Consider the following 22251-nt stretch of genomic DNA (forward strand, 5'->3'; position numbering starts at 1 on the left):
GAAAATTTGTTGCACAAACTTTCTGAACATTTTCAAAACTCATGCAACAAGATTTCCCAACTCATGCAAGCAACTGAGAAACCCCATGAATATTTGAAGACACTTTTGGGACTCCTTTGTAAAGGCCATTCAACAACTAGTCACCAACAGTCGCAGCCCAGTGAGCTAATTACAACCTTTAGGGCTACATCATATATAACTGCAGTAGTAAGAAGTTATGTAATTCAGTAACTACTATAATTCATGGAAGAAACTGCAGCATTTCACTGTATCCTACAGGCTCTAAAAAAATTGTTTGATAAGTACAACTTTCTAAGTTAAATTGGATAATGAGGTTTTTCTGGTTTGGCTCCAGACTTTATTTCCACACATAAACACTGCCTGACATATTGCAATTGGTAGTGAAGCGTATTCTTGTTTTTTATTTGTACAGTTTCTGTCATGTTTCAAAGTCTAGATCTGAACTATTATAGCTGTTTTACAGGTCTTTCTAAAAGAAAAATGGACATGTACCTATTCTTGCAGTCCTGAATGGAGCACCCTCAGAGAAAAATAGCAAGTGCCTCCAGGTGTTGTGTTCCCATCAATCAAAAAATCAGTGCTTGAGTCAATAGGAACCTGTCACTACTGCAGTCATTTGGCGAAAGATTAAATGTTGATCACTTTCTCATTGAACCCTGATGTTTAATTACTGCTTTTACCACAGAAAATTGGACTACACCATAAATGTACTCTGATGCAATGGCAGCATAAATTGTCATGAAAGAAATACAGTTTATATCATTCTTTTTTTCCCTCAAACATCTTACTCTTCTATTACCTCGTTTTCTCCTCAAACCTTTTTATGATCGCCTCTTCAAATATTCGTCTGTCCTTTGCTGCTTCCGATTTTCTTCTTCTGTCCTTTCACCTTCCTCTGATTTTGTCCTCACCTCCCCCTCCTTTCTCACTTAAAGTAAGTTCATACCCACCTCCACAGCTCTCTTCTCTCCTGCTCTAATTGACTCTAAATCCATCCTCTCTCTTTCCCCCCGCTGCCCATTCTCCCATTTTCCTGCTTCTCTATATTTGCTGACTGTGGAGTTGGTAGTTTTCCCTGTTGGCTTGCCTCCGGTGGTTTCACCCTGCCGGTCCCACTCTCCCGGGTGCAGAGGAGACCTGTGGGTCATCCTGTAACCTTCACACTGCTGCAGTGGCCTTCCACTCTTTCTCTTATCCATCTTTCAATTCACTCATTCCTCTGACCTCATCCCCTTGATTTTTTTTTCTTTTTCTTTGTTTTTTGGTCTTTTTGTTTTCTCTCTTATGAAGAAATTATTTTAAAATGCTTTAAACTCAACTGCAGGTCTTGTTTAGATATTCCATGTTAAATTAAACCCACAGTTTATACTAACATTTATGTTTTCATATCAAACTGTTTACTTGTTTGCAACTTTTTTCTTTGACATTTAAGTTCAGGATTTAAGAGTGTTTCCAAGCCCTTTTCATAGTATAAGAGTCATTTTCTACCACAGAAAATCAGATTTGAAGATGTGGGATGTTGTCCGCTGATAGATTACTTTTATCTTATGTGCAAATCAGTAGATGAAGTTGGCATGTTTTGAACATCTATATTATGTAGTGGTTTAAAAAGGTTTGCCTGATGATTTTTTTACTCCACATTGCCCGTCCAATTAGTTTTGATAAGCCTAGTAGTTTTTCTTTTAAATAAGAACCTACAGAAGAAAAAATAATAATTATTATATACCTTTCTGCCATTCATTAAAAAAGCCCCTTGCATTTTTAGGTTGAATTGATTGCTTTTTATTGAGTAACTTTACTTTACTGTCCTACACAGTTGGGGCATAATCTTTGCAGCATTGTCATTTTGGTATTGAAACAGCTCTTGTTTAGTAGCTCTTCTGATTATAAATGTACGCCATGTATTATATTTTCGTCCTTCTAATGTCAGCTTTGGCTTGGCACAATAAAATATTTGGCATTTATTGCTTTATTACAACAACACTGACAGGCTACATTTGCATCAGATGTTCATAATGCAAATTTGCTACTGGTTATGTCTTAATCCCTCGTATGTTTTCTTCCTTGCTGCAGAGCTAAATTTGTGATATGCAAATTGGACATTTAAAGAAACCATATTTCACAAAGCACTTTATTTCAGTTTAATTTATTCATGTTTCACCTTTACAATTTTAACTATTGGCTATATAAACATATTGAATATACCAGTTTGCCTTTCTTTAATATATTAATAGCACTGATGTAGAATTTCTTTCTTTTACAGTTTTTTTCATTAAAATAAAATCACTATTAATGTTAAATGACTTCTGTTGGCCATGATCTTATGAACTAATCATCCAGACATGCTATGCCTTTTGAGAAGAAAAAAAAAGTATCAGGTGGCCTTTTTAACTGAATGCGTCATGCTTTTTTTAAAATGGCACAGTGTTTTGTGTTTTAATAACACAAACAACCTGGGAATCTCCAGAATGAAAGCACTTAATGTCAACATAAATCACCTGAATCACTAATCAGTTACCTATTTGCACAAATGTAATTTTGTTCAGAGTTACTGACCTTTTTGTTTGATTTAGAAAGGGGACAAGAATTGATTATATAATCTGCATCTAATGTTGCACCTAATTTGTAGCACAACTTCGTCTGTTTGCAAAACCCCAAGTTGCCCTTATGCATTCCCTGTCTGTGACTACAAATATATAACTTATGATAGATACAAGTGCTGTATGTACACACAGAGATATGAAAACTGACAAGCTTTTATTTGAATGTGTGTGTGTGTTAGTAGGCTTGTGAGAAAGCCATTTTTAAAGCACTCTGATTGGTCAGCAAAGCTAAAAGGGCACATAATAAATCATGTCCATTTACCATTTACACAATATCCAGGTTGTATTTTAAAAGCTGTTGCAGTTTGTCACAGTTCAAGAGAATGTTTGTGATTTTTAAGTATATTCTTATCCATAAATGACAAGGTGCACACAGAGAGGCAGGAGAGGTGGGCGGTAAGGGTTGACAGGATTGGTTACATGTTGTGGTTTGGGATGTGTGGCTTCTAACCAGAATATTAGAAAAAAAAAAAAAAAACTGCATTTTTCATCAAAACAGACTACCTGTTACCTGTGCAAGGACATTATTACTTGATTTAAATGACAAAACCTTTATGTTTAGACCTATAAAGCTGCTCTACCCAATGAAAGAACAGCACCAGATTTCAAGCACTTGTTGGCTCCTGTTGAGTACTAACACGAGAGAAGCTGTAAATTCAGTCAATCTTTTAGTTTAATGTCACTTTGCCTCCCTGTTTTTCCTTGTCTGTTTGTGTCTCTTCAACAAATACCTCCCACCGCTGTGTCTAAATTATCTGATGATTAATGCACCATGAAACTCGGGTTTGTCGATAAGTTTCTCAGAGACAACCCCACCAAGACAGATTTCCTTTTTTCCTTACTTCTGCTGCCAAGTGATGAGCTTCAGATAACATTTTATTTGTTTGGAAAAAGCAGTAAACACCAGCTTTTTCTCATTTATCTTTCATTCAACCTAAAGTTTCTTTTTTTCTTCTTGCTTTTCTTCTTTTTTTAAATCCTGTATTCATTATTTATTATTCCTCTTTGCCAATACAAGTATTTTATCTTCTGCAGTTGATTTCTAAAATGTAGTCCAATATGACTCAGATCACTTTTAATGACTTTTTACATGCAGGTCACAAATCAGCCCTAAATTTAGCCTTTCTTTGAAATAACAAATCAATCAAAATAAACCAAGAACAGTGTAATGACTGACAAATTAAAGTAACAACCTGAAGCATCAACGGTTACGACAAAATATTCTGACAGCTGTTATAGGACATGTGACATTTTGTTGGCATTGTTTGGTCCCACTTGTCATCCTAGAGGGAAGGGTCAAAGCAAATCAATACAAAGCTGTTCTGACTGATCACTGTCATTGTATAATGAAACCTTGCTAATATGGCACAAGGGGGTCTTTTCCTAAAACACGAAGGGTCTCAGAGGGCTCTCATGAGAATAAAATGATGTGAATGAGATGAGACTGCAATAAGAATATACGGATTTAAATGCGCTTCAAGCAATATTTAAAGCAATAAATGGGAGGAAATGTTTTTGGAAAAAAGGGGTTCCAATACAGAGATCCAAAACCCAATTAAAGCTCATGTTTTTTTTTACATTTTTTTCTTTCCTTTATCAATCAACTGAATGAGCATATGTTGATGTAAATCCATGCATATGCAAGTAAAGTATTGTCTTTTGGCTGCCTTGCCTTGAGTTTAGCTGGATAATCTGAGAAACATTTATTATTTATGAGCATGAACTGAATGTGGTACTGCACACTGTAAAAAACAAAACAAAAAAAAAAACTCACTGAATCTCAAAACAACAGAGATCTATTTCATAATGTCACTGAATATTTCCACTACACAAAAGAATGTCCTTACTTTTTGAAAGTATTGTTTTTTTTGTGTGCAGATAGTCATTTTGTTATTGCAATTAGATTAGATTTTGTAGTTTGCAATTTTTTTTATTGATAAATGATTACCGAATGCAAAAATACAAAACCCAAATATACTATTACTCTGCCAGAACATTCTACCTTTTTAAGAAGACAGTTGAAGTTTTTGTGACCTGGTCTGGGAAAGTGGAATACAGCTCACGAGTGTGTTTAGTTAGAAGTGGTTGTAACACTGCTAATTGCAAAATAAGTGTTTGGATAGGGTGACATTCTAATAACCATTATCTAGATTTTGCTGACTAGAATGCAAAGTCCAAACTAGTTCATAAATAGGAAGACCTGGTATAGTAGTAACATTAGGAAAGTTGTAACACAATCAATTTCACAAACCAGTAATAAGATGCGAGTCACATGATCATTTTAATGTCCTACCACTTCCTCCACAATATCATATGGTAACTGTGCCGTCTGTGTGGGAGTCTTTCCAGAACCTTTGGCAGAAAAACAAACTTTGAGCAAAATGTATGTTGTTGTTTCATGTTCTTTTAAGATGTTTGACAGGTGGAAACATGTTTTTGTTTGTGACATTCAGCCACAATCTATATACTTATTATAAGGAGCAAAAAAAGTTGGATTCAGTCAACGATCTAAACCTGTTTTGCTAAAATATTAGACCATGTTGGGAAAAGTGAGGCAGTGAGAACGAGTCGTGCCCTTAAATATAACCAGTATTTGGTTATATCTCTCAGATTACATAGTTTAACCAGTATAACTGCTATATGCAGTATCTGAAAGAAGGATATAACCATGGCTTTGTAAACTATTGCTTTTGTGGAGTGCTGTTTAAAAGTTTCCCATTCAACTGTTGGAAAACACTCACATCAGCACGTGTTACAACCTACCACAGAAGCAGGGTAGATTATCATCATTTCACAAACTCTGTGATATTATTGTAGAGATTTGAATTAGTGCTGTTTGTAGTAAACACATGTGGGGATGTAACAATAAAAGATTGAGGCCTGGAGCTCCATGGAGTAAGCTGTAGGCACTGAAGCAAGAAGTCTTGCAATCATATAATTGTCCATGAATGTTTCTATGTTGACGAAGAGGTGAAGACAGACTTTAAAGAACTGGACGGACTGACAAAAATGTGGACAATCTGTTGCACTTTTGGAAAAAGAATTGCTTAAGAAAGTATCTTTGATGATTTTTGTCTTCTACTGTTTCCTTTTACCTGTTAGAAATAGCAAAAATCAACACATTTCTTTTACCTTTGCTGTAATTGAATAATAATCAAAGTCACAAGAATTTATTGTAGCAGTGAAGAACCCTTAAAGTCTTTCACTCTTATTTTGCTATTCATTTCTTGTTGCCTGTGCTGTAGCGCACCAACTCTGTGGGCAAAAGTCAAACCTCTTTCATGCCTTCCTGCTATTTTCAGAGGCAGTTAATGTGTTGCGTGTCAACAACTAAATGGGAGGATTATCATGTCATTATAATGGTTTGAGTCAGCAACATTGCACTTCATGATGCCATTGCTGCAAAACAAAATCTTCTTATCCCCTGAGGGGAAATAAAGCTAATATCCTATATTTAGGTGAGCATTAAGGACCATTACCCGACAGACAAGGGGCTTAATTCTAAGTATTTCTTTTTTTTTGGGTGGGACTCTTTTTGTTTCTATTTAACTCCAACTGCATCTGAAAGAATATAGGGACGTTTAAGTAAGTTAGGCTACATATCATAAACTACCTTTTTCAAGAACAATAGGTTACAAAATTAATTAGCTGTGGCAGCCATCTTGAATTGAGGTGACTCCAAAATGTAATCAGTTGTAGACGAATGTTCAAAAAATAATTGCTAAGGGTTTCATTAAAATTGATTCAGTGGTTCATATTATACTTTGCAAACAGACAAAAAGGGTTGATGTCAAAAAGTAAAACAAGAGTTTCATGTTAAGATCTTGTACAATGTGTAGAGCTCATCAAATCTTACCCTAATAACTGTAAAAATGGCTAAGTTATAACATTTTATTGTGTTTCACAAGTAACTTACTAAAAAACAACAACTTCAAAGTCATTTTGAATAGCTTCACTTCTTTATCTGAACAATGAGCAAACAGGGAGTCAGCCATGCAGCAGGAAAGTCAAATTTACAGTTTAACCTTTAAGGCATCTCTGGGATGATGAGCAGGACGGAGAGAGGATTTGGCTTTTTGAAATTTAAAAGATATGTTTTCTAATCTCTTAGTGTTGTGTCTATGTGTTGATAGAAGATACTTCGGTTCAGTTTAAAATTCTCAAGATGCTTTTGTCCTGCTGAGTTTAATCTCTAAAGCCGTTCTTTGTCTGGGATTTTTGATGACTGGTGAGCTGGGAGAGCCGAAGCAGGATGAGAGGGTTGTTTATCGGTGAAGTCTGGCTGTAGTGGTCAAATCAGCATTAACCTCCTGGGGTCTTATCAGAGTTTTTGTTTAATAATTGAACTTTATCATCACATTTTCTAAAGTGACTGAAGTGGTCTAATGGTATACTGATGCTTCTGTCTTTAATTTGCAACCCCTTTGATTAGTTCTATAATTAACTTGAAAGCAAACCAGTGGCTCTCTTCACACATGGAAGGAAGGACAGAGATTTGACAGCAGGAATCTCAGCATGTGTGGAATTAATAGGGATCTGTGCAGCACAGATAATTTGTAGTTCCTCTTCGCTTATTAATTTAATATTGTGCAGAATGTTTGTATTGTGTTTGCACATCACTGATGATTTATTAGGCCTCACTCAATGATGTTGAATTAAAATTTTTGCGTGTGGTATGAAAATAGTGACAACATTGCATTTATACATGATACATGTATGTATATATATATATATATATATATATTGGCTACAACAGATCCCAGGAACAACATCAGACATCTCAGTCCAGAAATGTGCAGTTCTAGGCACAGCCAAGATACTGCGCAGAACCCTCAAGCTCCCAGGCCTCTGGTAGAGGACCCGAGCTCAGAGGATGAAACAAAGACCACCCGCGGAGGGTGAGAAGGGAATTTTTTTTTTTATATATATATATTCCCGCATGAATGACAAGTAGTGTTACAGAGCAAATAATTACTGTTAGCTTGATAAGCTGCCTGGAAATGCAGTTCATTCATCAGGCTTTCCAGTAGCAAATGCTTGTTTCCAATTAAAGACCAAGCATTCCTTGAAAAAATGCATATTGCCCACCTCCTTTTCATGCCAGAGTTTTAGACTAAGATAACTTTATGTTTAAAAATGACTATGATGTAGCCATTTGGTTGAACACTATGTGCAGTCTAATGTGATGTGTTGTATGATCTCTCAGCTCCTGCTACACCAAATTTCAGCTTAGTATCTGTAAATTCCACAGCGGTGTTGCCATTTTTGTACAGGCTAAGGTTGATTAAAACACGTATATCAAGATTGTGGCAACCATCTTGAATTGGGTTGACGCCAATAGTTAAGAGGTTGGAGATGAATAGCCAGTAATTACTTTTTAAAACTTCCAATGGTAACTTTCTCAAAGCTTCATTAAAATATGTTCAATGGTTCATGAGATAGTTCTCAAATAGAAAGACAGCACTGACTCCAATTGTTAATGACAAAGTTTGAAACACAGATCTCTCACTTGCACTTAAAATAAAAGTTGGGGATCAGGCTCAGCTATTGACACAAAAAACTAAGCTAAATGTCTGCAAAACTGGATCAGTTATAGCTGTTTTTGTGTTTGCTAAGATTGCTTTGCTGTGGTGGCCATCTTAAATCATACTGTCTCTGAAAGTTAACCAGTTCTTGATGTTTATCCAATGACTACTCTCTAAAAGTTTCATTTAAAAGTGTTCAGCAATTCATGAGATGTTTTGGTAACAGCATGCACATGCAAAAACATCATCACTCAATCTCTGTCTTCGGCAACAGCATTAAAAATGGAATCACACAAAAAGAGGACATATACTAGTCTTTTTTTCTTTTTTCAAAAGTGAAAAGCTGAAAAAGGTAACAATAAAAATCTCCATTGATTTCACTGACACCAAAAAAGTTTAATAAAGGTAAATGTTTTAATCAAGTATAAAAGTTACACAAACCAAACATTCACCCATCTCCTGAATGACATGGACACATTGATACCTGAATGGTTAACTATAAACAGCAAAATAATAGTCTAAATAATGAGTCAGCATTACACTTTATTTTTGTTATTTAACTAAATGCATATCAGTTTTTAAATATCCTTAATTTTTCAAAGACAGAACTGGCCTTTAGAATAATGGCAGAAGGTAATGTGATGCATTACATGTTTATGTAATAAGTTAATCATGTTCCATACAGGATATTATTCTGGAACAAGACTTGACGTTTATATACGAAGTATCATTAAAATCTTTTGAACGTTATTAGGTTTCTGGACAGTATCTGTACTTGAAAACTTGTTTGAAGATATTCCTGAAATCCCACAGTGCTTTTTCAGTGGGTATTGCCTATATTACATATTTCAGACCCATCTTGTTCATTTTCCTCCCTGTTCACGTTATTAATTCTTATGTCCTTAGGAATATGTTCAGACCTGCTATGACCCACACCATCTTCGCTAGTGAAGTTGATGAAGTGAAGCTTTAAAGCCTAATGTTTTGCACTTCATGTAAATCGCTGTGAATGTATGTCAGCTAAATGCCTCCAATGTAAAATGAGATTGGACTGAAAGCAGCTAATAGAGTTGCGGCTGTGATTAGCCTCGGATCTGCTGCAGTGAACTGTGGTGGCGGTTTGTATCAGTGGGGACCCACCGGCTCTGTTTGCCTGCTGACATGATAGCATTTCCTACAGGAAAGACCCTAATTAACTGTTGTCATTATTTGTTTTTTTCTACCTGCAGCCATTTCTAATTTCCTGTGTCTGCTCAGCATCAACTCTGTCTGCCCTGGTTTCCATCTTTCAGATAACCCTCAGATTTTCATTTATGTGCATATTTTTTAGAACTTTGTCATGCTTTTGCTGTCTTTTTCAAATGATTTTTTGTTATCATTTTGCAATAATGTCCTCTTTTTTCCATCGCTTATTGTTTTCTATTCTATTTTTTTTCTCTTCTGAGTTTCTACATATTGCTGGTGTGATTGTTGAAAAGATGAGGTTTGAATTAGACACACAGATGTTTGGGATCTTTCCAAAACCAATGGCTCTTGTCTTATCCAAAAAAAAAAAAAAAACATTAAAAAAAAAATCTTTCTTTTTAGTGCAAATGAGAGAGTTTGAAGGCTTGATATGCTTAGATGTAATTGGAAAGAAATATCTGAACAAAATTAAAATCCTTTTATCCTTTTAGCAAGAATTTTGTGTCCTCTGTAGGCTTTGAATTCTCTGCTCGTGACTTTAGTTCAATTAAAACTGAGAAAACTGTTGTTTTATGGTAGCATCATGGGATGTAGCCATTTTTACCACCTAAAGCGTTACTCTCACTTTTAAATATTTCTTCTATTCTTTTATTTTTTTGTATAATATGTGCCTAATATCATTTAATTTTCTAAATAAATGTGAATTTAGCAGACCTGATAGTGTGGTATACCTTTGCACTCATTATCACTCAAAGGCAAAAAGTCAAAGGCACAGAAATGTTTTTTGTGTCTGTGTGTGCATCTTCATTTGTCTGTACCATTAGTATAATCTTGCATAAACTACTGAAAGGATTTTAGTGAAACTTACAGAAAATAATTATTGCATGTACATCTAAAACTGATTAATCTTTTGGATGCAACTTAATTCAAGATGGTTGCTACAGCTAATCAACCATATGAAACACAAACATGTAACTCAGTCAATTTGATCAATATTAAGCTATAATTTAGTGTGGTAGTAGTTGAGAGTCTTCCGCAACACATGATCCGAGCATTAACAGATAGACTCTGTTTAAAATAGGCAGCATGCAATATGCATTCTTTCAGGCAATGTTAGTTTCTTTCCTTTTTTTGTATATTTTGTTCCAATTTTTGAGAGGCATGATTGTGTCAAGTTTATGTCACTTACAAGCAACACATCTAAACCAATTTTTCAATGCGCATTTATAATAAATTATCCAGTTAATAAAATGTGTGATGTGATTGCTCAAAATAATATGTGACAAACCATAAACATGAAATATGCCTCATCAGCAATGGCTTCTCTGTCCATTTTGAAGGTGGCGGTACAGGCAGCCAGCAGACCATTCTCCATGAGGAGCAGTGGAAGATGCCGGCTCTGCCAGCACTGCTGCTGTCGATTTATGTCGTTGTCCTGCTGCTGACTATGGCACCGCTCTCCTTCAACCAGGCCAACACCCTCTCTGCCGTCCGGATGGGTGAGTACTGTGACAGTGGGTTAAATCATCCAATACCTTTGTTTTATTAGTGTGCAGTGCAAACAACAAACACCCAGAGCTGTCAATCTGCTGAGAGACAGTTGTTTGATACCAATCCTTTTATTATCATTTTGTTATATGATTAGCCTTAGGCACAAGAGCTAACATTTGTCTGTTTGGGGAAAAAAATCCAGAATACTCATTTTTACACATATGTCAAATTGCAAAATGTCACAATGATATTTGCCTCCCACAAAGGCAATTTTAAGAACAACCTTTAGCAGCTTGTTCAAGTACAGAATAAATTATCTTTGGTGATTACCTGAACTCCTTACTTTCCATAAAAAAAAAACAAAACAGTCTGACTCAGTCTGAATCTTCAGCATTTGTGGGGACCAAAGATTTAAGAGTCCCAAAGAATCTATTAATACTGCTTACTGAAAATGTCCTGGTCACAGACATAACATTGTGTGTTTTTTGTCCATGTCCTGGTGGAGCTGCCTGGTTGGAAAAGGAGATATGTGGCATATGGTTATAATGCAATAGCTCATTGTCATATGTTGTTATACCAGTTTTGTGTAGAAATTTGCATTTTGTATATTTGTATTTTTTGTATTTCAGTCTTTAGGTACTAAAACATAAACTCAGACATATTCTCTGTAGTAATCTGCTTCGGTTGCGCTCATCTTTGAAAGTTTTCACTGATAAACTTACTCCGGATCCACAACACCTTTGCCTACACTCTTTACTCTACTCTGTTTTGCCTCTGGTGTATTTACTTGCCCTTTTTATCCCTTTGTCGTTTTGTTTCTACTTTCTGAAGACACCGTGGCGTGTTTTCCATCTTGATTCTTCTTAGACAATCTCTTTGCTTTATTCGTGTATTTACGAACCCCTTGAGGCCTCCTTTTGCTTCCCTCCCTTGCTAGATCTGCAAACTCTATTTCTTCCTCCCACCTCATTTTGTTTCTGTCCCAGGTTGGATCATTTGCAAGTGCAAACAAACCTCCACCAGAACTGAATCAGGGAGAATCTCTGTGACTCCTCTTCATCATTCAAAGCAGAGCTTTTAGTGTTCCACTATAGTCGTCCACTATTGGGACCTCTCACTTCTGATCCTCATGTCATCCTGAGGAAGAAGATTAACGTTTGTAAAAGCAGAGACTTAACGTTGGACCTTAAAGTTCAACTCTCCCCACATCTGAAAAGTTTTTTTTTTTTTCCGTCTGTTCTTATCTTGACCTAAAATGGCCCAGAGTAAAGAAAAAAAGCTTGGTGTTTTTGACTTTCAGAGCTTCAGAAAGACTGTCAGGCACTCACATACATGCTGCCATGGCAACCGGGTCGCCTGGTGGTTTGTAATGGCTCACCTTTCACTCGTCCCTTAATAACAGCTGAGGGCTGCAGACTCACACAGTTACATCTGACACATGCATACACAGACACAATGGGGCATACATTTCTTTTATGTCATTTCTTTTATGTCAGGAAAGTGGAGTTCCAGTAAAAAAAGTCGAAGCCGCACATTGACCTTCAGAGATGATATAATGGAGAAGAAAGACAGACTATCACTGTGAGCAGGAATTCAGTGACAGGGTGTCAAAAAGGTTCAAAGTATAAATGTAGTCATTTTATAGACTATGTGGCCCCAAGGTTCAGTTGTGACTATAAAAATAATCTTAAAATACATATATTTTTTAAGAAAACAGAAAAAAAGAAGTTCATGTTTCATTTGTTAAAAATATTTTAGGAATTCATTTTTTGTGTTCTATCATGTGTTTCTGGCAGTCAAGGTGAATCAACACCCCTTTAATAATTTTTTTATTCCACGCTAATGATTTCTTTTTGATTATTGCAAATGAAAAAGGTAAATCATCAGTCAGACTCTTAGCTTTTTACTTTCACTCACAAAAAAAAGAGGAAAAAGAAAAATCACTTTAACTGATTTCAGGTGTGTGGATGTTTCCTTTCAACTGCATTTTTCTCACCTGGTGCTTGGAAATTCAATTTAATTCCACTTCAGTGCTCAAAGCTTTGACCGAAAATTCAAGGTTAATGACTCAGTGGGTGGAAAATGAAAAAGACTGTGTCAAAGTGTTTCAGTAATTGAAGGCCTCCTGTTGTGATGGGAAACTGCCAGTAGTCAAATGCCAGTTCAGTTTGTCCTGTGATGGATTCCAGAGGCCAGATTTACCTGATGTTGTGGCAGGTAACCAAATATTAGGTTATAATCAGGAAGTGTACTTGTATTCATGAGACCTTTTCAGTTGCTGGGTAACAGAATAGGAAGAAAGATACACACAGTGTTGTGTATTCATTTTCATTTTTACATTGGCATTTGCAAAACCCCTACAGACTGGTCAACCTCTGCTCATCTTTACTTCTGAGAGATACAGCCTCTTTAAAGGGCTCTTTTATATTCAGTCTAATTAACCTAAGTCATTGCAAAATGCTTCTCCAGCTGTTTCTCATTTGCACCACTTACTTTTACAGCCATACTTTGCCCTGTCCCAACTTTTTGAGCTGTGTTGTTGCTATGAGATTCAAAATGACCTTTTTTTCCCCCTAAAAGTAGTATTTTGTTGTTGTTGTTTAAACATTTATTGTGTTGCCTATGTACCACTGTGAATAGAACATGGGTTTTTGAAACTTGGAGAACATTAAAGTCTGTTTTTATTTACATTTTACACAACGTTCCACAATGTTTTTCTGAATTGGGGTTGTACCATCCTCCCATCCATTCATATTTTTTATAATCCATAATTCCTGTTTAGATCACAGGGTGCTGGTGCTGGTACACCCAAGAAACGTCACTCTAACACATGTCCACACAGAGACAGGCAACACACACATACACAGACACACACATTGACCTTGGAACAATTTAGTCTCCAAACCTAACATACATGGTTGTAGAGTGTGGGCAGAAAGCAGTGTACCCAGAGAAAACCCAAATGTGAACAGTGAGAACATGCAAACTCCACACATAAAAAGGTCCCAGGAGTCGAATTCAGACAGTTTTTGTTGTCAGGCAACAGGGCTTATCCACTGTTCCACCATGTTAATTATGTGCATCTGCTCACTAGTGCATGGATACCACCTTTTTGCTTGCCAAAGAGTAATATTTTGTGGGCCAAAACAATAATTTCTACACAAACAATATTTCAGGAAGTTATCCCTCTGGTGTTATATTCTTTTTGCCAATACAAGCAACAAGAAAAAGATAAATAAATAAAGACAAAAACAAGCACCCCATATGAACAAGAATCAAATCCTATGTGCTAATAATAATTATTTTACAGGGCGCTTCATTGTCATGTTCACAAATGACCCAGATTATGTCAGAGATGAGACCTATGGTTAGAGGAACTTTGTGTTTATGTTTCACGTCTCCAACTGAACTACTGCACCAATTAATAAATCAATAGGTATCTTTGCAATTATCATTCAGAGAAACATGAGTCATTGTTATCAACAGTCAGTAAGATGTCCTATAACTTTGTTAATTTATGGTGACTAAAAATGAAACTATTGACTGAATCTCTAAAACTATTGTGAATTGTACTTTTATACAACAAAATAATGAGATAAACTGTAAAATGATACACAAAAATGCTTACAATGTTGTCACAATTTCATATTGTAGTTGGAGGCACAGTAGATCAGTGGTCATTGCTGCAGTCTCATAATCCTGAGGCTGCTGGTTTGAACCCAGGTTGTGTCAGGAAAGGCATCCAGAATGAAACAATTGCCAAATCCTTCATGCAAGTTTACTGGCTCTAGTGATCCCTGCAGAATGGAGCAGGTAAAAGACAAACAACAACAAATTTACTGTGCAAAGACCACCACTAACAGATTGGCAAACGAGTCAAAGGAGTTTAACATTCTCTTTTCATAAATTAGAAAATGAGCTATGAGAAACTTGAAGTGTACGCCAATTATTGCTCATCAACACTTGCTTAAATGCTGCTTTATTTATGGTTATATGAAAAGGCTCTTTTCCTTTTGCCTTTATAAGTACAGTGAAGGGACTGGTGAAAAGGTTTATTAATAATTAACATAATATGTATATTGACAAGCTGTTGCTGTAACTACCCTTTTTTCAAATGTACTCTGGTGTCTCATAGTCTTTCAGATCATAAAGGCATGAGTAGAACATAGGAGACAACATCACACAGATACTTGATATTCTGTCAGAATTAAAATCCAGTCAGGAGCATAAATAATACAGTAAAATATGTTTAACATTCAGCAGGGTCAATGTCCTTCAGCTGCAAAAAAAAAATGATATGAATTATTTGACTTATTTCAGCCTGTGCTATAAGTTGTTCCAAAAGAATCATTACCTTTTGTTGAATATCTCTAAACCGTGGATAAGACAGTGTTTAAAGGGCAATTTGTCATCTCAGGATTGATTTATTCCATGAAAATAAACTTAGAAGGTAATTATTCGGTCCTTGGTCAGCTCTTCTTTCTTAAGTCATAGACAGTTTTGAGTTTTTAAAGAAAAATATTTAATTTGGGAAGTAAACCCAAATTGAACTCAAATTGTCCTTTCTGTTTAACTTATACATCAACTGCATCCACAAACTTAGTGTTAAAAGTCAGAAATAGAACAGAAAGCACAAATATATTAGTTTAAAGGAGACCTGATATGAATCTTTTCTCAAAATGACAGTGTTTTTACATCTATATGCTTTAGTATAACTACAACAAATAACATTTTATAAGACCTGTCTTTGTTTTCCCAGGTGATTTTAGGATGCAGATGTTTACCTCCACTTCCTGTTTTTGAGTTTTGTAGCTATTATAGTTGGTTATAAATAGACAAATCACTCTAAATTTATTTCTTGAAACAGATTATAGTATCCAGCCTGTTTACAACAACACACAGATAATTAAATGCCAACAAACCATCTAAACTCTTAGAAAACACAGTTTCACTGTCAAAGATTTTTTTTGTCTGCAGTTCAGCCATGATTATAGCTATCATCCATTTTTAGAAACAGACTTTTATATGAGTCCTAGGTTAATCTGACCACAGTTATTAAAACACAGTGCTGCAACAACAAATGGTAAGCAATGCAACAATTATTTGGGCAAATTTTTCACCAGTCTCATTATATTGGAATTTCTTCATTTCTTATTGGTTTAAATCTCTCTGGTCAAATTGACCCGAAGTTATAAGAGCTTTTCTACCTTTTTGTCTTTCTCTCTTTTGAGGACTTCAGGAGGGTTATTAATGCTTGGGCTTCACTGTAGATTTGTTTGTGTGTGATAGCTTTGAGTTTCCAGAGGCTCGTGTGAAATAATAAAGTTTCTTCTATGGACTAATTTCAAATAGTGATCTGTGTTTCATTAGTTGGTATTGACTTTCATTAATTTAGCATCCAACAACAAATACAAAAATGAGATTTGGATTTGTGTTGAGACACAAGACACTAATACTCATTGAGCACCACTGCCCATGCCTTTCAAAAGCACGTCTGGTGATAACCTGCAGTTAATAGCAAAGTAAAAAGCAAAAGTCCTTCCAGTTGAAAGAACAGCAAACACATCATGATTTAACATTGAAGTAGAAAGAAGATAAATATGTGATCTTGAGATCTATTAAAAATGTAATGTTATGCTAAGATGTACCAATTAAGTGTGTTTCAAGGTAGCAAGTATCTGAAAATTAACAAAAATGTTAGGTAAATCATCATGAATTGCTTGCTGAGAGGACCACTTCCAGAAACTCTTGAGATATATGATTGAGGACAAAACAAATGCCTGAAGCCACTGCTAGCTAGCTGCTTGAAAACAGATCCACATTCAGTTGGCACACCAGGCAGGACTCGAACTCAGTGAGAAAATAATAAAGAATAAGAAATGACAGCTGAGATACCACAGTGTCCACATCTTTGTTTACTGGCAAGGCCATCTGATCCTTCAGGGAGTTACTCTCCCACAATATCACATTTCTCCAAGTAAACAAAATTATTTGTCAAAAGAGTTGGAAAAAATCAATATGTCTGTAAAAACATGGTTTCACTTCGAGTAACACGAGTGCAAAGTTGTCGTGCTTGCCTCTGAAAGGCCACTGGCCACCAGAGGATTGCACTGTGATCCCAGCTGCAAGCCAGCTGTGCAATTTGTTGTTTTTATTTTTCTTTTTGTCTTGTCTTGTTGAATCTTTCGACCTACCTGTGGCCTCCAGAGTCTACACTTCCACTCCCATAATAAATACTGTCAACTATATTAGAGGTAGAATGTGACAACAGAACCAGCTAGTCAATTTTTAGTGGTGGTACAGTGCCTCCAGAGGTTAAACAAAATCAATCTGCAGAGCCTCTTTTTATTTGGTAAAAGGGATTTTATTGTTGTATCTTAAGTTAAATACAGAGTAAATTTAACTTATGGCACTTCTGTTCCACTGAGGAAGAATATAGGAGGGAAGGTGTTTTGTTAAAAGGATTAAAAGTGAATCTGAAATGGGTTTATTTCAAATTAAAAATGATGGAAGCTTGTTTCAGTTCTTAGAAATGGTAAATACACAGGAAACACAAAGAAGAATGGAAGCAGTGGGACAAAAGGCATTTCATCATAAACAGCAACTAATAGGAACAATAAATCATAAAAGTATGACAGAAATAAAACAATGCAACAAACAAAAATAATATCCACAATTATCAATACCGATTTCTATAGAACCATCTTATTCAAAAACAAACATGGTTTATTTTAGATGATGAAGCTGCCATCTCATCCTTTAGGGTCTAAAATATTAAAAAGTCCAAAAAGCTTTGAAATCTGTCTACTATTGAGTTAGGATGCTATAATGAGCAACTGCAAAATGACTGCAATTTATCCAGTGGGAAATTGTCCATGTCAAAGTGAAAGTGTTTTTTTTTTTTTAGGGGAGATGAAATACCAAATTCATCATTTAGTTCTGTATCTTCAATTACTCTCATTCATTTGGCAAATGATTTTTCTAACTCATTTTGGCAAGTCCTTCTTTTTCCACCAAACACACACAGAAACACCGGACCTTCCAGATCTTATTTTTCTTCTTTGGTATCGATTTTTATTTCATCCTTTCTTCCAGGTATCTGTCTTAGAATGCAGTCATTGTCTGTGAATTTCAGGTATAAGTGTCCAGGTTTAACTGAATGGTCCTTGAGGTTATTTGCTGTTAAATTTAGTTAATGACTCATCTAAACCTGCATGTAGTAAAAACCTACGCTTTGGTTTGACTCAGACAATGCCCATGCAAGTGTTAGAGTGACTGATGGTCCTGTTCTTGTGTAGTATTTTTAATCTTTTTTGTCAATAAATAATTTAGTACCATAATGGGGGTTAAAAAAAAGCTGGTTTTAGACATTTTGCAGTTCTTTTTTCATCTGCAAACAGAAAAAAGAAAAACAATGATAGACTCATGTAAATGTCAGTCAAGTTGTTTTTACATAAAATTAAGAATAAAGTATTTGAAACATTTTTTTTTTGTTTGTTACAAGAGATTCTGTCAGGATTCGGGGTTTTCAATGTATGTTTCAGTTTGAGTTTATTTTATTTAGTTATCTTTGTTTAGCCTGGTCTTAATTCAGTTCTTCCTTGTGTCTTTGTTTCCTGTCATCATTCACTTCTCCTCAGTCAGTCACTTGTTTCCCTGCCACACCCATCTCCACCTGCTCCTCGTTATCACTCACCTATGCCCACTTCACCTAATTACCCTCTGTCTTTAAAACCTAGTCATCTCCTTCACTCACTGGTTTTCCCTGCTGTCTGGTTAGTTTGTTTTGTATTTATTTCCAGTTATGCTGCCTTGTCAGCCTTTTGTTTTTGTTTCTTTCTTTTTGAAATATTTTTTTTATTTTCTAAGATGAGTCTGCACACTGGGTTCGCCTCCTTCTCCACCGCTCCTGACAGATTCCCTATATAGAACTAAAATGTGTGTGAGATTTCAACACGATCAAGTATTTAGAAATTTCAATCTATTTGTATCCTTTCCTCCCAAAGCCTGTCTCTCAAAAATCTGTGCATATATGCTGAATAGGATGGTCTTTTGCCCACTTCTCTGGCCAATTTTATTTATATGCATGTTTCTCTTATACATTTTTATCTTGTAGTTTGTGCTGTTAAATAAAATCTGAATATATATATATATATATATATATACAGACTTTGTGTTGTATTGCGCCTCTCAGCTGGAGAGTATGGTTGTTTATAAGTTAGCATAATCACCTCAAGGTAAAAGTCCCTGATTTAACAAAGCCATTCTGAGTTGCGCTTGCATGTTTTGCCTGTGCATGAGTTTTTTGTTTTCTGTGTTAGTAGCTTTGTGAGCATGTCATCTATCTTGTTAGTCTCAGTTTAGGCCCAGTGATAGATTGGTGACTTTTACAGGATTTACTTTGCCTTTTGCCTGTTGACTCTTCTGATATGTCTCAGCAGTTACAGAACAAAGCAGCTGCAGAACATAAATGAACAAGTGTTTTTTTGTTTGTTTGTTTTGTTTTTTTTATCACATTTCAATTATATAATACCTTAGACAGAAAAAATTATTCTCTACAAAAGCATATTTAGAAAAAAAAAATTGAGAAGTCCCCGCCAGCTTTTATGATAATGGATTGTAATGATTCAAGCAGGCTCTTTTCTTTTACTGTTTATTCAGGATTTTCTGTCTCTTGATGGTTACTTGGAAATGAGCAGTGAGCTAAAAACAAAGATAGCCCATCGATGCGTCTCACATTACTAGAAAATAACAAGAGAAAAGAAAGTGACTGCTATGCAGAACTTTACCCTAAAGTTCAAGTATTTGACCTTTGTGATTGACCATTTCTTGTCTTTATCCATGTCTTTTGTGTTAAATAACTGATATAGAAAAATTTGTACTGAAAGGACATGCATTGCATTGCACTTTCACCTGGTAGTGACCTAAAAAAAAGTTACTATATTCTAAAACATTCATTTTTAAAGGCTTTATTTAACATTGTATATTCTGTTTGTGAAAATGGTCACAGTCCCCCCAAGAGTTGGATATTGTGTAAACAGAGATAGTGTCTAAATACTGGTGAAGTTCCCAAAGTGGACTCTTTATCTGTTGTCTTATCCTCAGTCCTCCCCTTATCCTCCCTCCTCAGTATCTTTCTGGGAAGATACTGAGCTTTACCTCTTTGCTCATTTGGGCTCCAACAAATGTCATCGGGAACATCTTGGGGAGCAGAGCAGAGTAATTCTGAAATTACAGGATGCCTTGTTTTGCAATTACCAGCATGTGGTTCTAGGGGCAGGCTTTTGTCACTTTTTTGAGCCTAATATTCTTTTATTTGGAGTCAGAAACTAAATTTCGTTGAAACAGCTAGCATTTTTGACACTTATGTGAGGTTTCACTACGGCCTTTTGAGTGGCGATATCTGTCACTGAACAAAAACACTGTCCAATGGCCACACAGCAAAGCTCCTAATAAGAAGCAGGATTAATGGTGATGAAATGAGGAACAGGACTTTTGGAGGGCTGAGTTTGACTCTTGTTAACGACCATCCAGCCACAGAATTTCTTTACCCGCTCTTTTCAGAAGTCACTGTGCGAGAGGTGTGGTACACCCTGGACAGGTCTCAAGTCCATCAGGGTCACATAGAGACAATCATCCATGCTCTAACTAACACCTAGTGACGATTTACGAGTTACCAATCAACCAAACATGTTTTTGATGCGTGGTTAGAAACCAGCAGACCAAGAGAAAACTCATGTATGAACAGAAAGAAACAGAAAATTCTGCACAGATTGACCCCAAGCGATAGGCGAACCTGTGACCTTCTTGCTGTTAAGTGACAGCTTTAATCACTGCACCACCGTATCAAGGACCATTTGATAGTGATGTTGCCTCGCAGTAAAAAGACAACCATCTCTTGGCCAAAATCAGTTACGTTCTATCCCCTTTACAACCCAAAGCAAACACGGTAAATGAATAAATGACATGGGGGTTGCCCCAGCGGAGGGGGATTCTGTCAAGGAATTAAGTGTCAGTCCCCAAGTAAGTCAGTGTTTTAATTCTGTTCTGTGTTTTTGAAGAGTTTTTACTGGGAACATGGGGTGACTCAACATGAACCATCTGGCTCTCTTTGTATTACTCTAAACTGCAAAAACCACAACAGGCTTTTTGAGGAAGGATAAGATAAATTGCCTCTTGCTTTACTCCAAGAGTCGTTAATTATTGAAGAAACACAAATCAAATTCAGAACAAACCCCAGCAGCAGCAGACGTCTTTGTTATTGAGTCACAACAGCATATTCACGTTAATTTTTACTTTTTATTTTATTTTTTGTTGATTGGTTGTTTGATTATTTGGTGTTTGTATTCTCAGTGTTAAGATCATTGGATCCAAAATATTTAAAAGGCTGAATAGTGCAAATATGATTTGTGTTATGGCTCAAAATCAAGTCATGTGAATGATTTTCTTTTTTACATTTCTGAGGATTTTAACAGAAAAATCAGTACCAATCTGATTTGCTATTCACATTAAGATAAAACTGCAAACAATATTCATATGCTTGAATTAAAATGTGATTTTTCTTTCCACTCAGGATAAATTTTCTGTGTAATGAACTACCTGATCAGGGTTCTTTTTTGTCATTTCCATCTGCTGTCTGTGAGTGTTCACATCCTTTCCATCTGGCCACTCTTCAAATGCATGCTCGCAGGTTCAATATGCAAAGCAGACAAGTCAGTGGGGAGGGTGCAACCAAAATAAACATGGCAGGTGTTACTGTACACAGCCAGAGGGTACTTCTTTCTTTACGGTTTCTACTAGGAGAAAGCTGAGACGATGATGGCAGGGTTTTACACGTTACAGTTTCTACAAATGCTCTCACCTCCCATTGTGTTTTGTGCAGATCCAGGAATGAGTATCATTGTTGGTTTTCTGTTTTTGTCATCCGGCTTCTTGTAATCATGCCTTTTCTCACAGGCAGCAGTTGTGTTTCACTTTCCTGACTATTAATACTCAGTAAAGGGCAGTTTGTTTCTGCACAGTTACTAATTTATTCACACCTTTTCATGCTAAACTGAGTGTTTACAGGAATTATTGCAGGTGCAGTACATTAAGGTCAAGAGGAGATAATAAAGTGTGTTACACTGCACACAAATTGACTTTAGCTCCTTTTGGCCACCCAGTTAAAGTAAGTTTTGGATCTCAGCAGCAGCTAGTGTTGCTATTGAATATTTGTAGCTCTCTGGGGTGTTATACTTCCATCACATCTCATCACTTCCACACCTCTGTGATTATTCAGAAAAAGTCTGCAAAGTTTTTGGATCCTAGGCTATTTCTTTTGGGTAGGCTATAATCTTATTAATTTAATACTCAGATTTTGCAGTATTTCATTTATGTTCACAGCCTTTCTTATTCTAGCAATTTTAGAAAATAGTGTGAAAAGAAAC

General features: G+C 35.9%; 1 protein-coding gene across 2 annotated transcripts in view; it reads left to right on the forward strand.

The window, feature by feature from the left end:
* LOC108247816 (glutamate receptor ionotropic, kainate 5) overlaps positions 1–22251 on the forward strand; it is a 167801-nt gene that overhangs the window by 79549 nt on the left and 66001 nt on the right. The window contains exon 2 of one of the 2 annotated variants that reach the window (XM_017436185.3): positions 10675–10833. In XM_017436185.3, coding sequence (XP_017291674.1) covers positions 10725–10833 — 109 coding nt within the window. In that variant the 5' untranslated portion in view covers positions 10675–10724. Of the gene's footprint in view, positions 1–10674; positions 10834–22251 lie in introns of those variants that run through there. The other variant, XM_037975871.1, reaches the window with a different exon arrangement.

Source organism: Kryptolebias marmoratus, linkage group LG5, assembly GCF_001649575.2.
Source record: "Kryptolebias marmoratus isolate JLee-2015 linkage group LG5, ASM164957v2, whole genome shotgun sequence".
Classification (NCBI taxonomy): domain Eukaryota; kingdom Metazoa; phylum Chordata; class Actinopteri; order Cyprinodontiformes; family Rivulidae; genus Kryptolebias; species Kryptolebias marmoratus.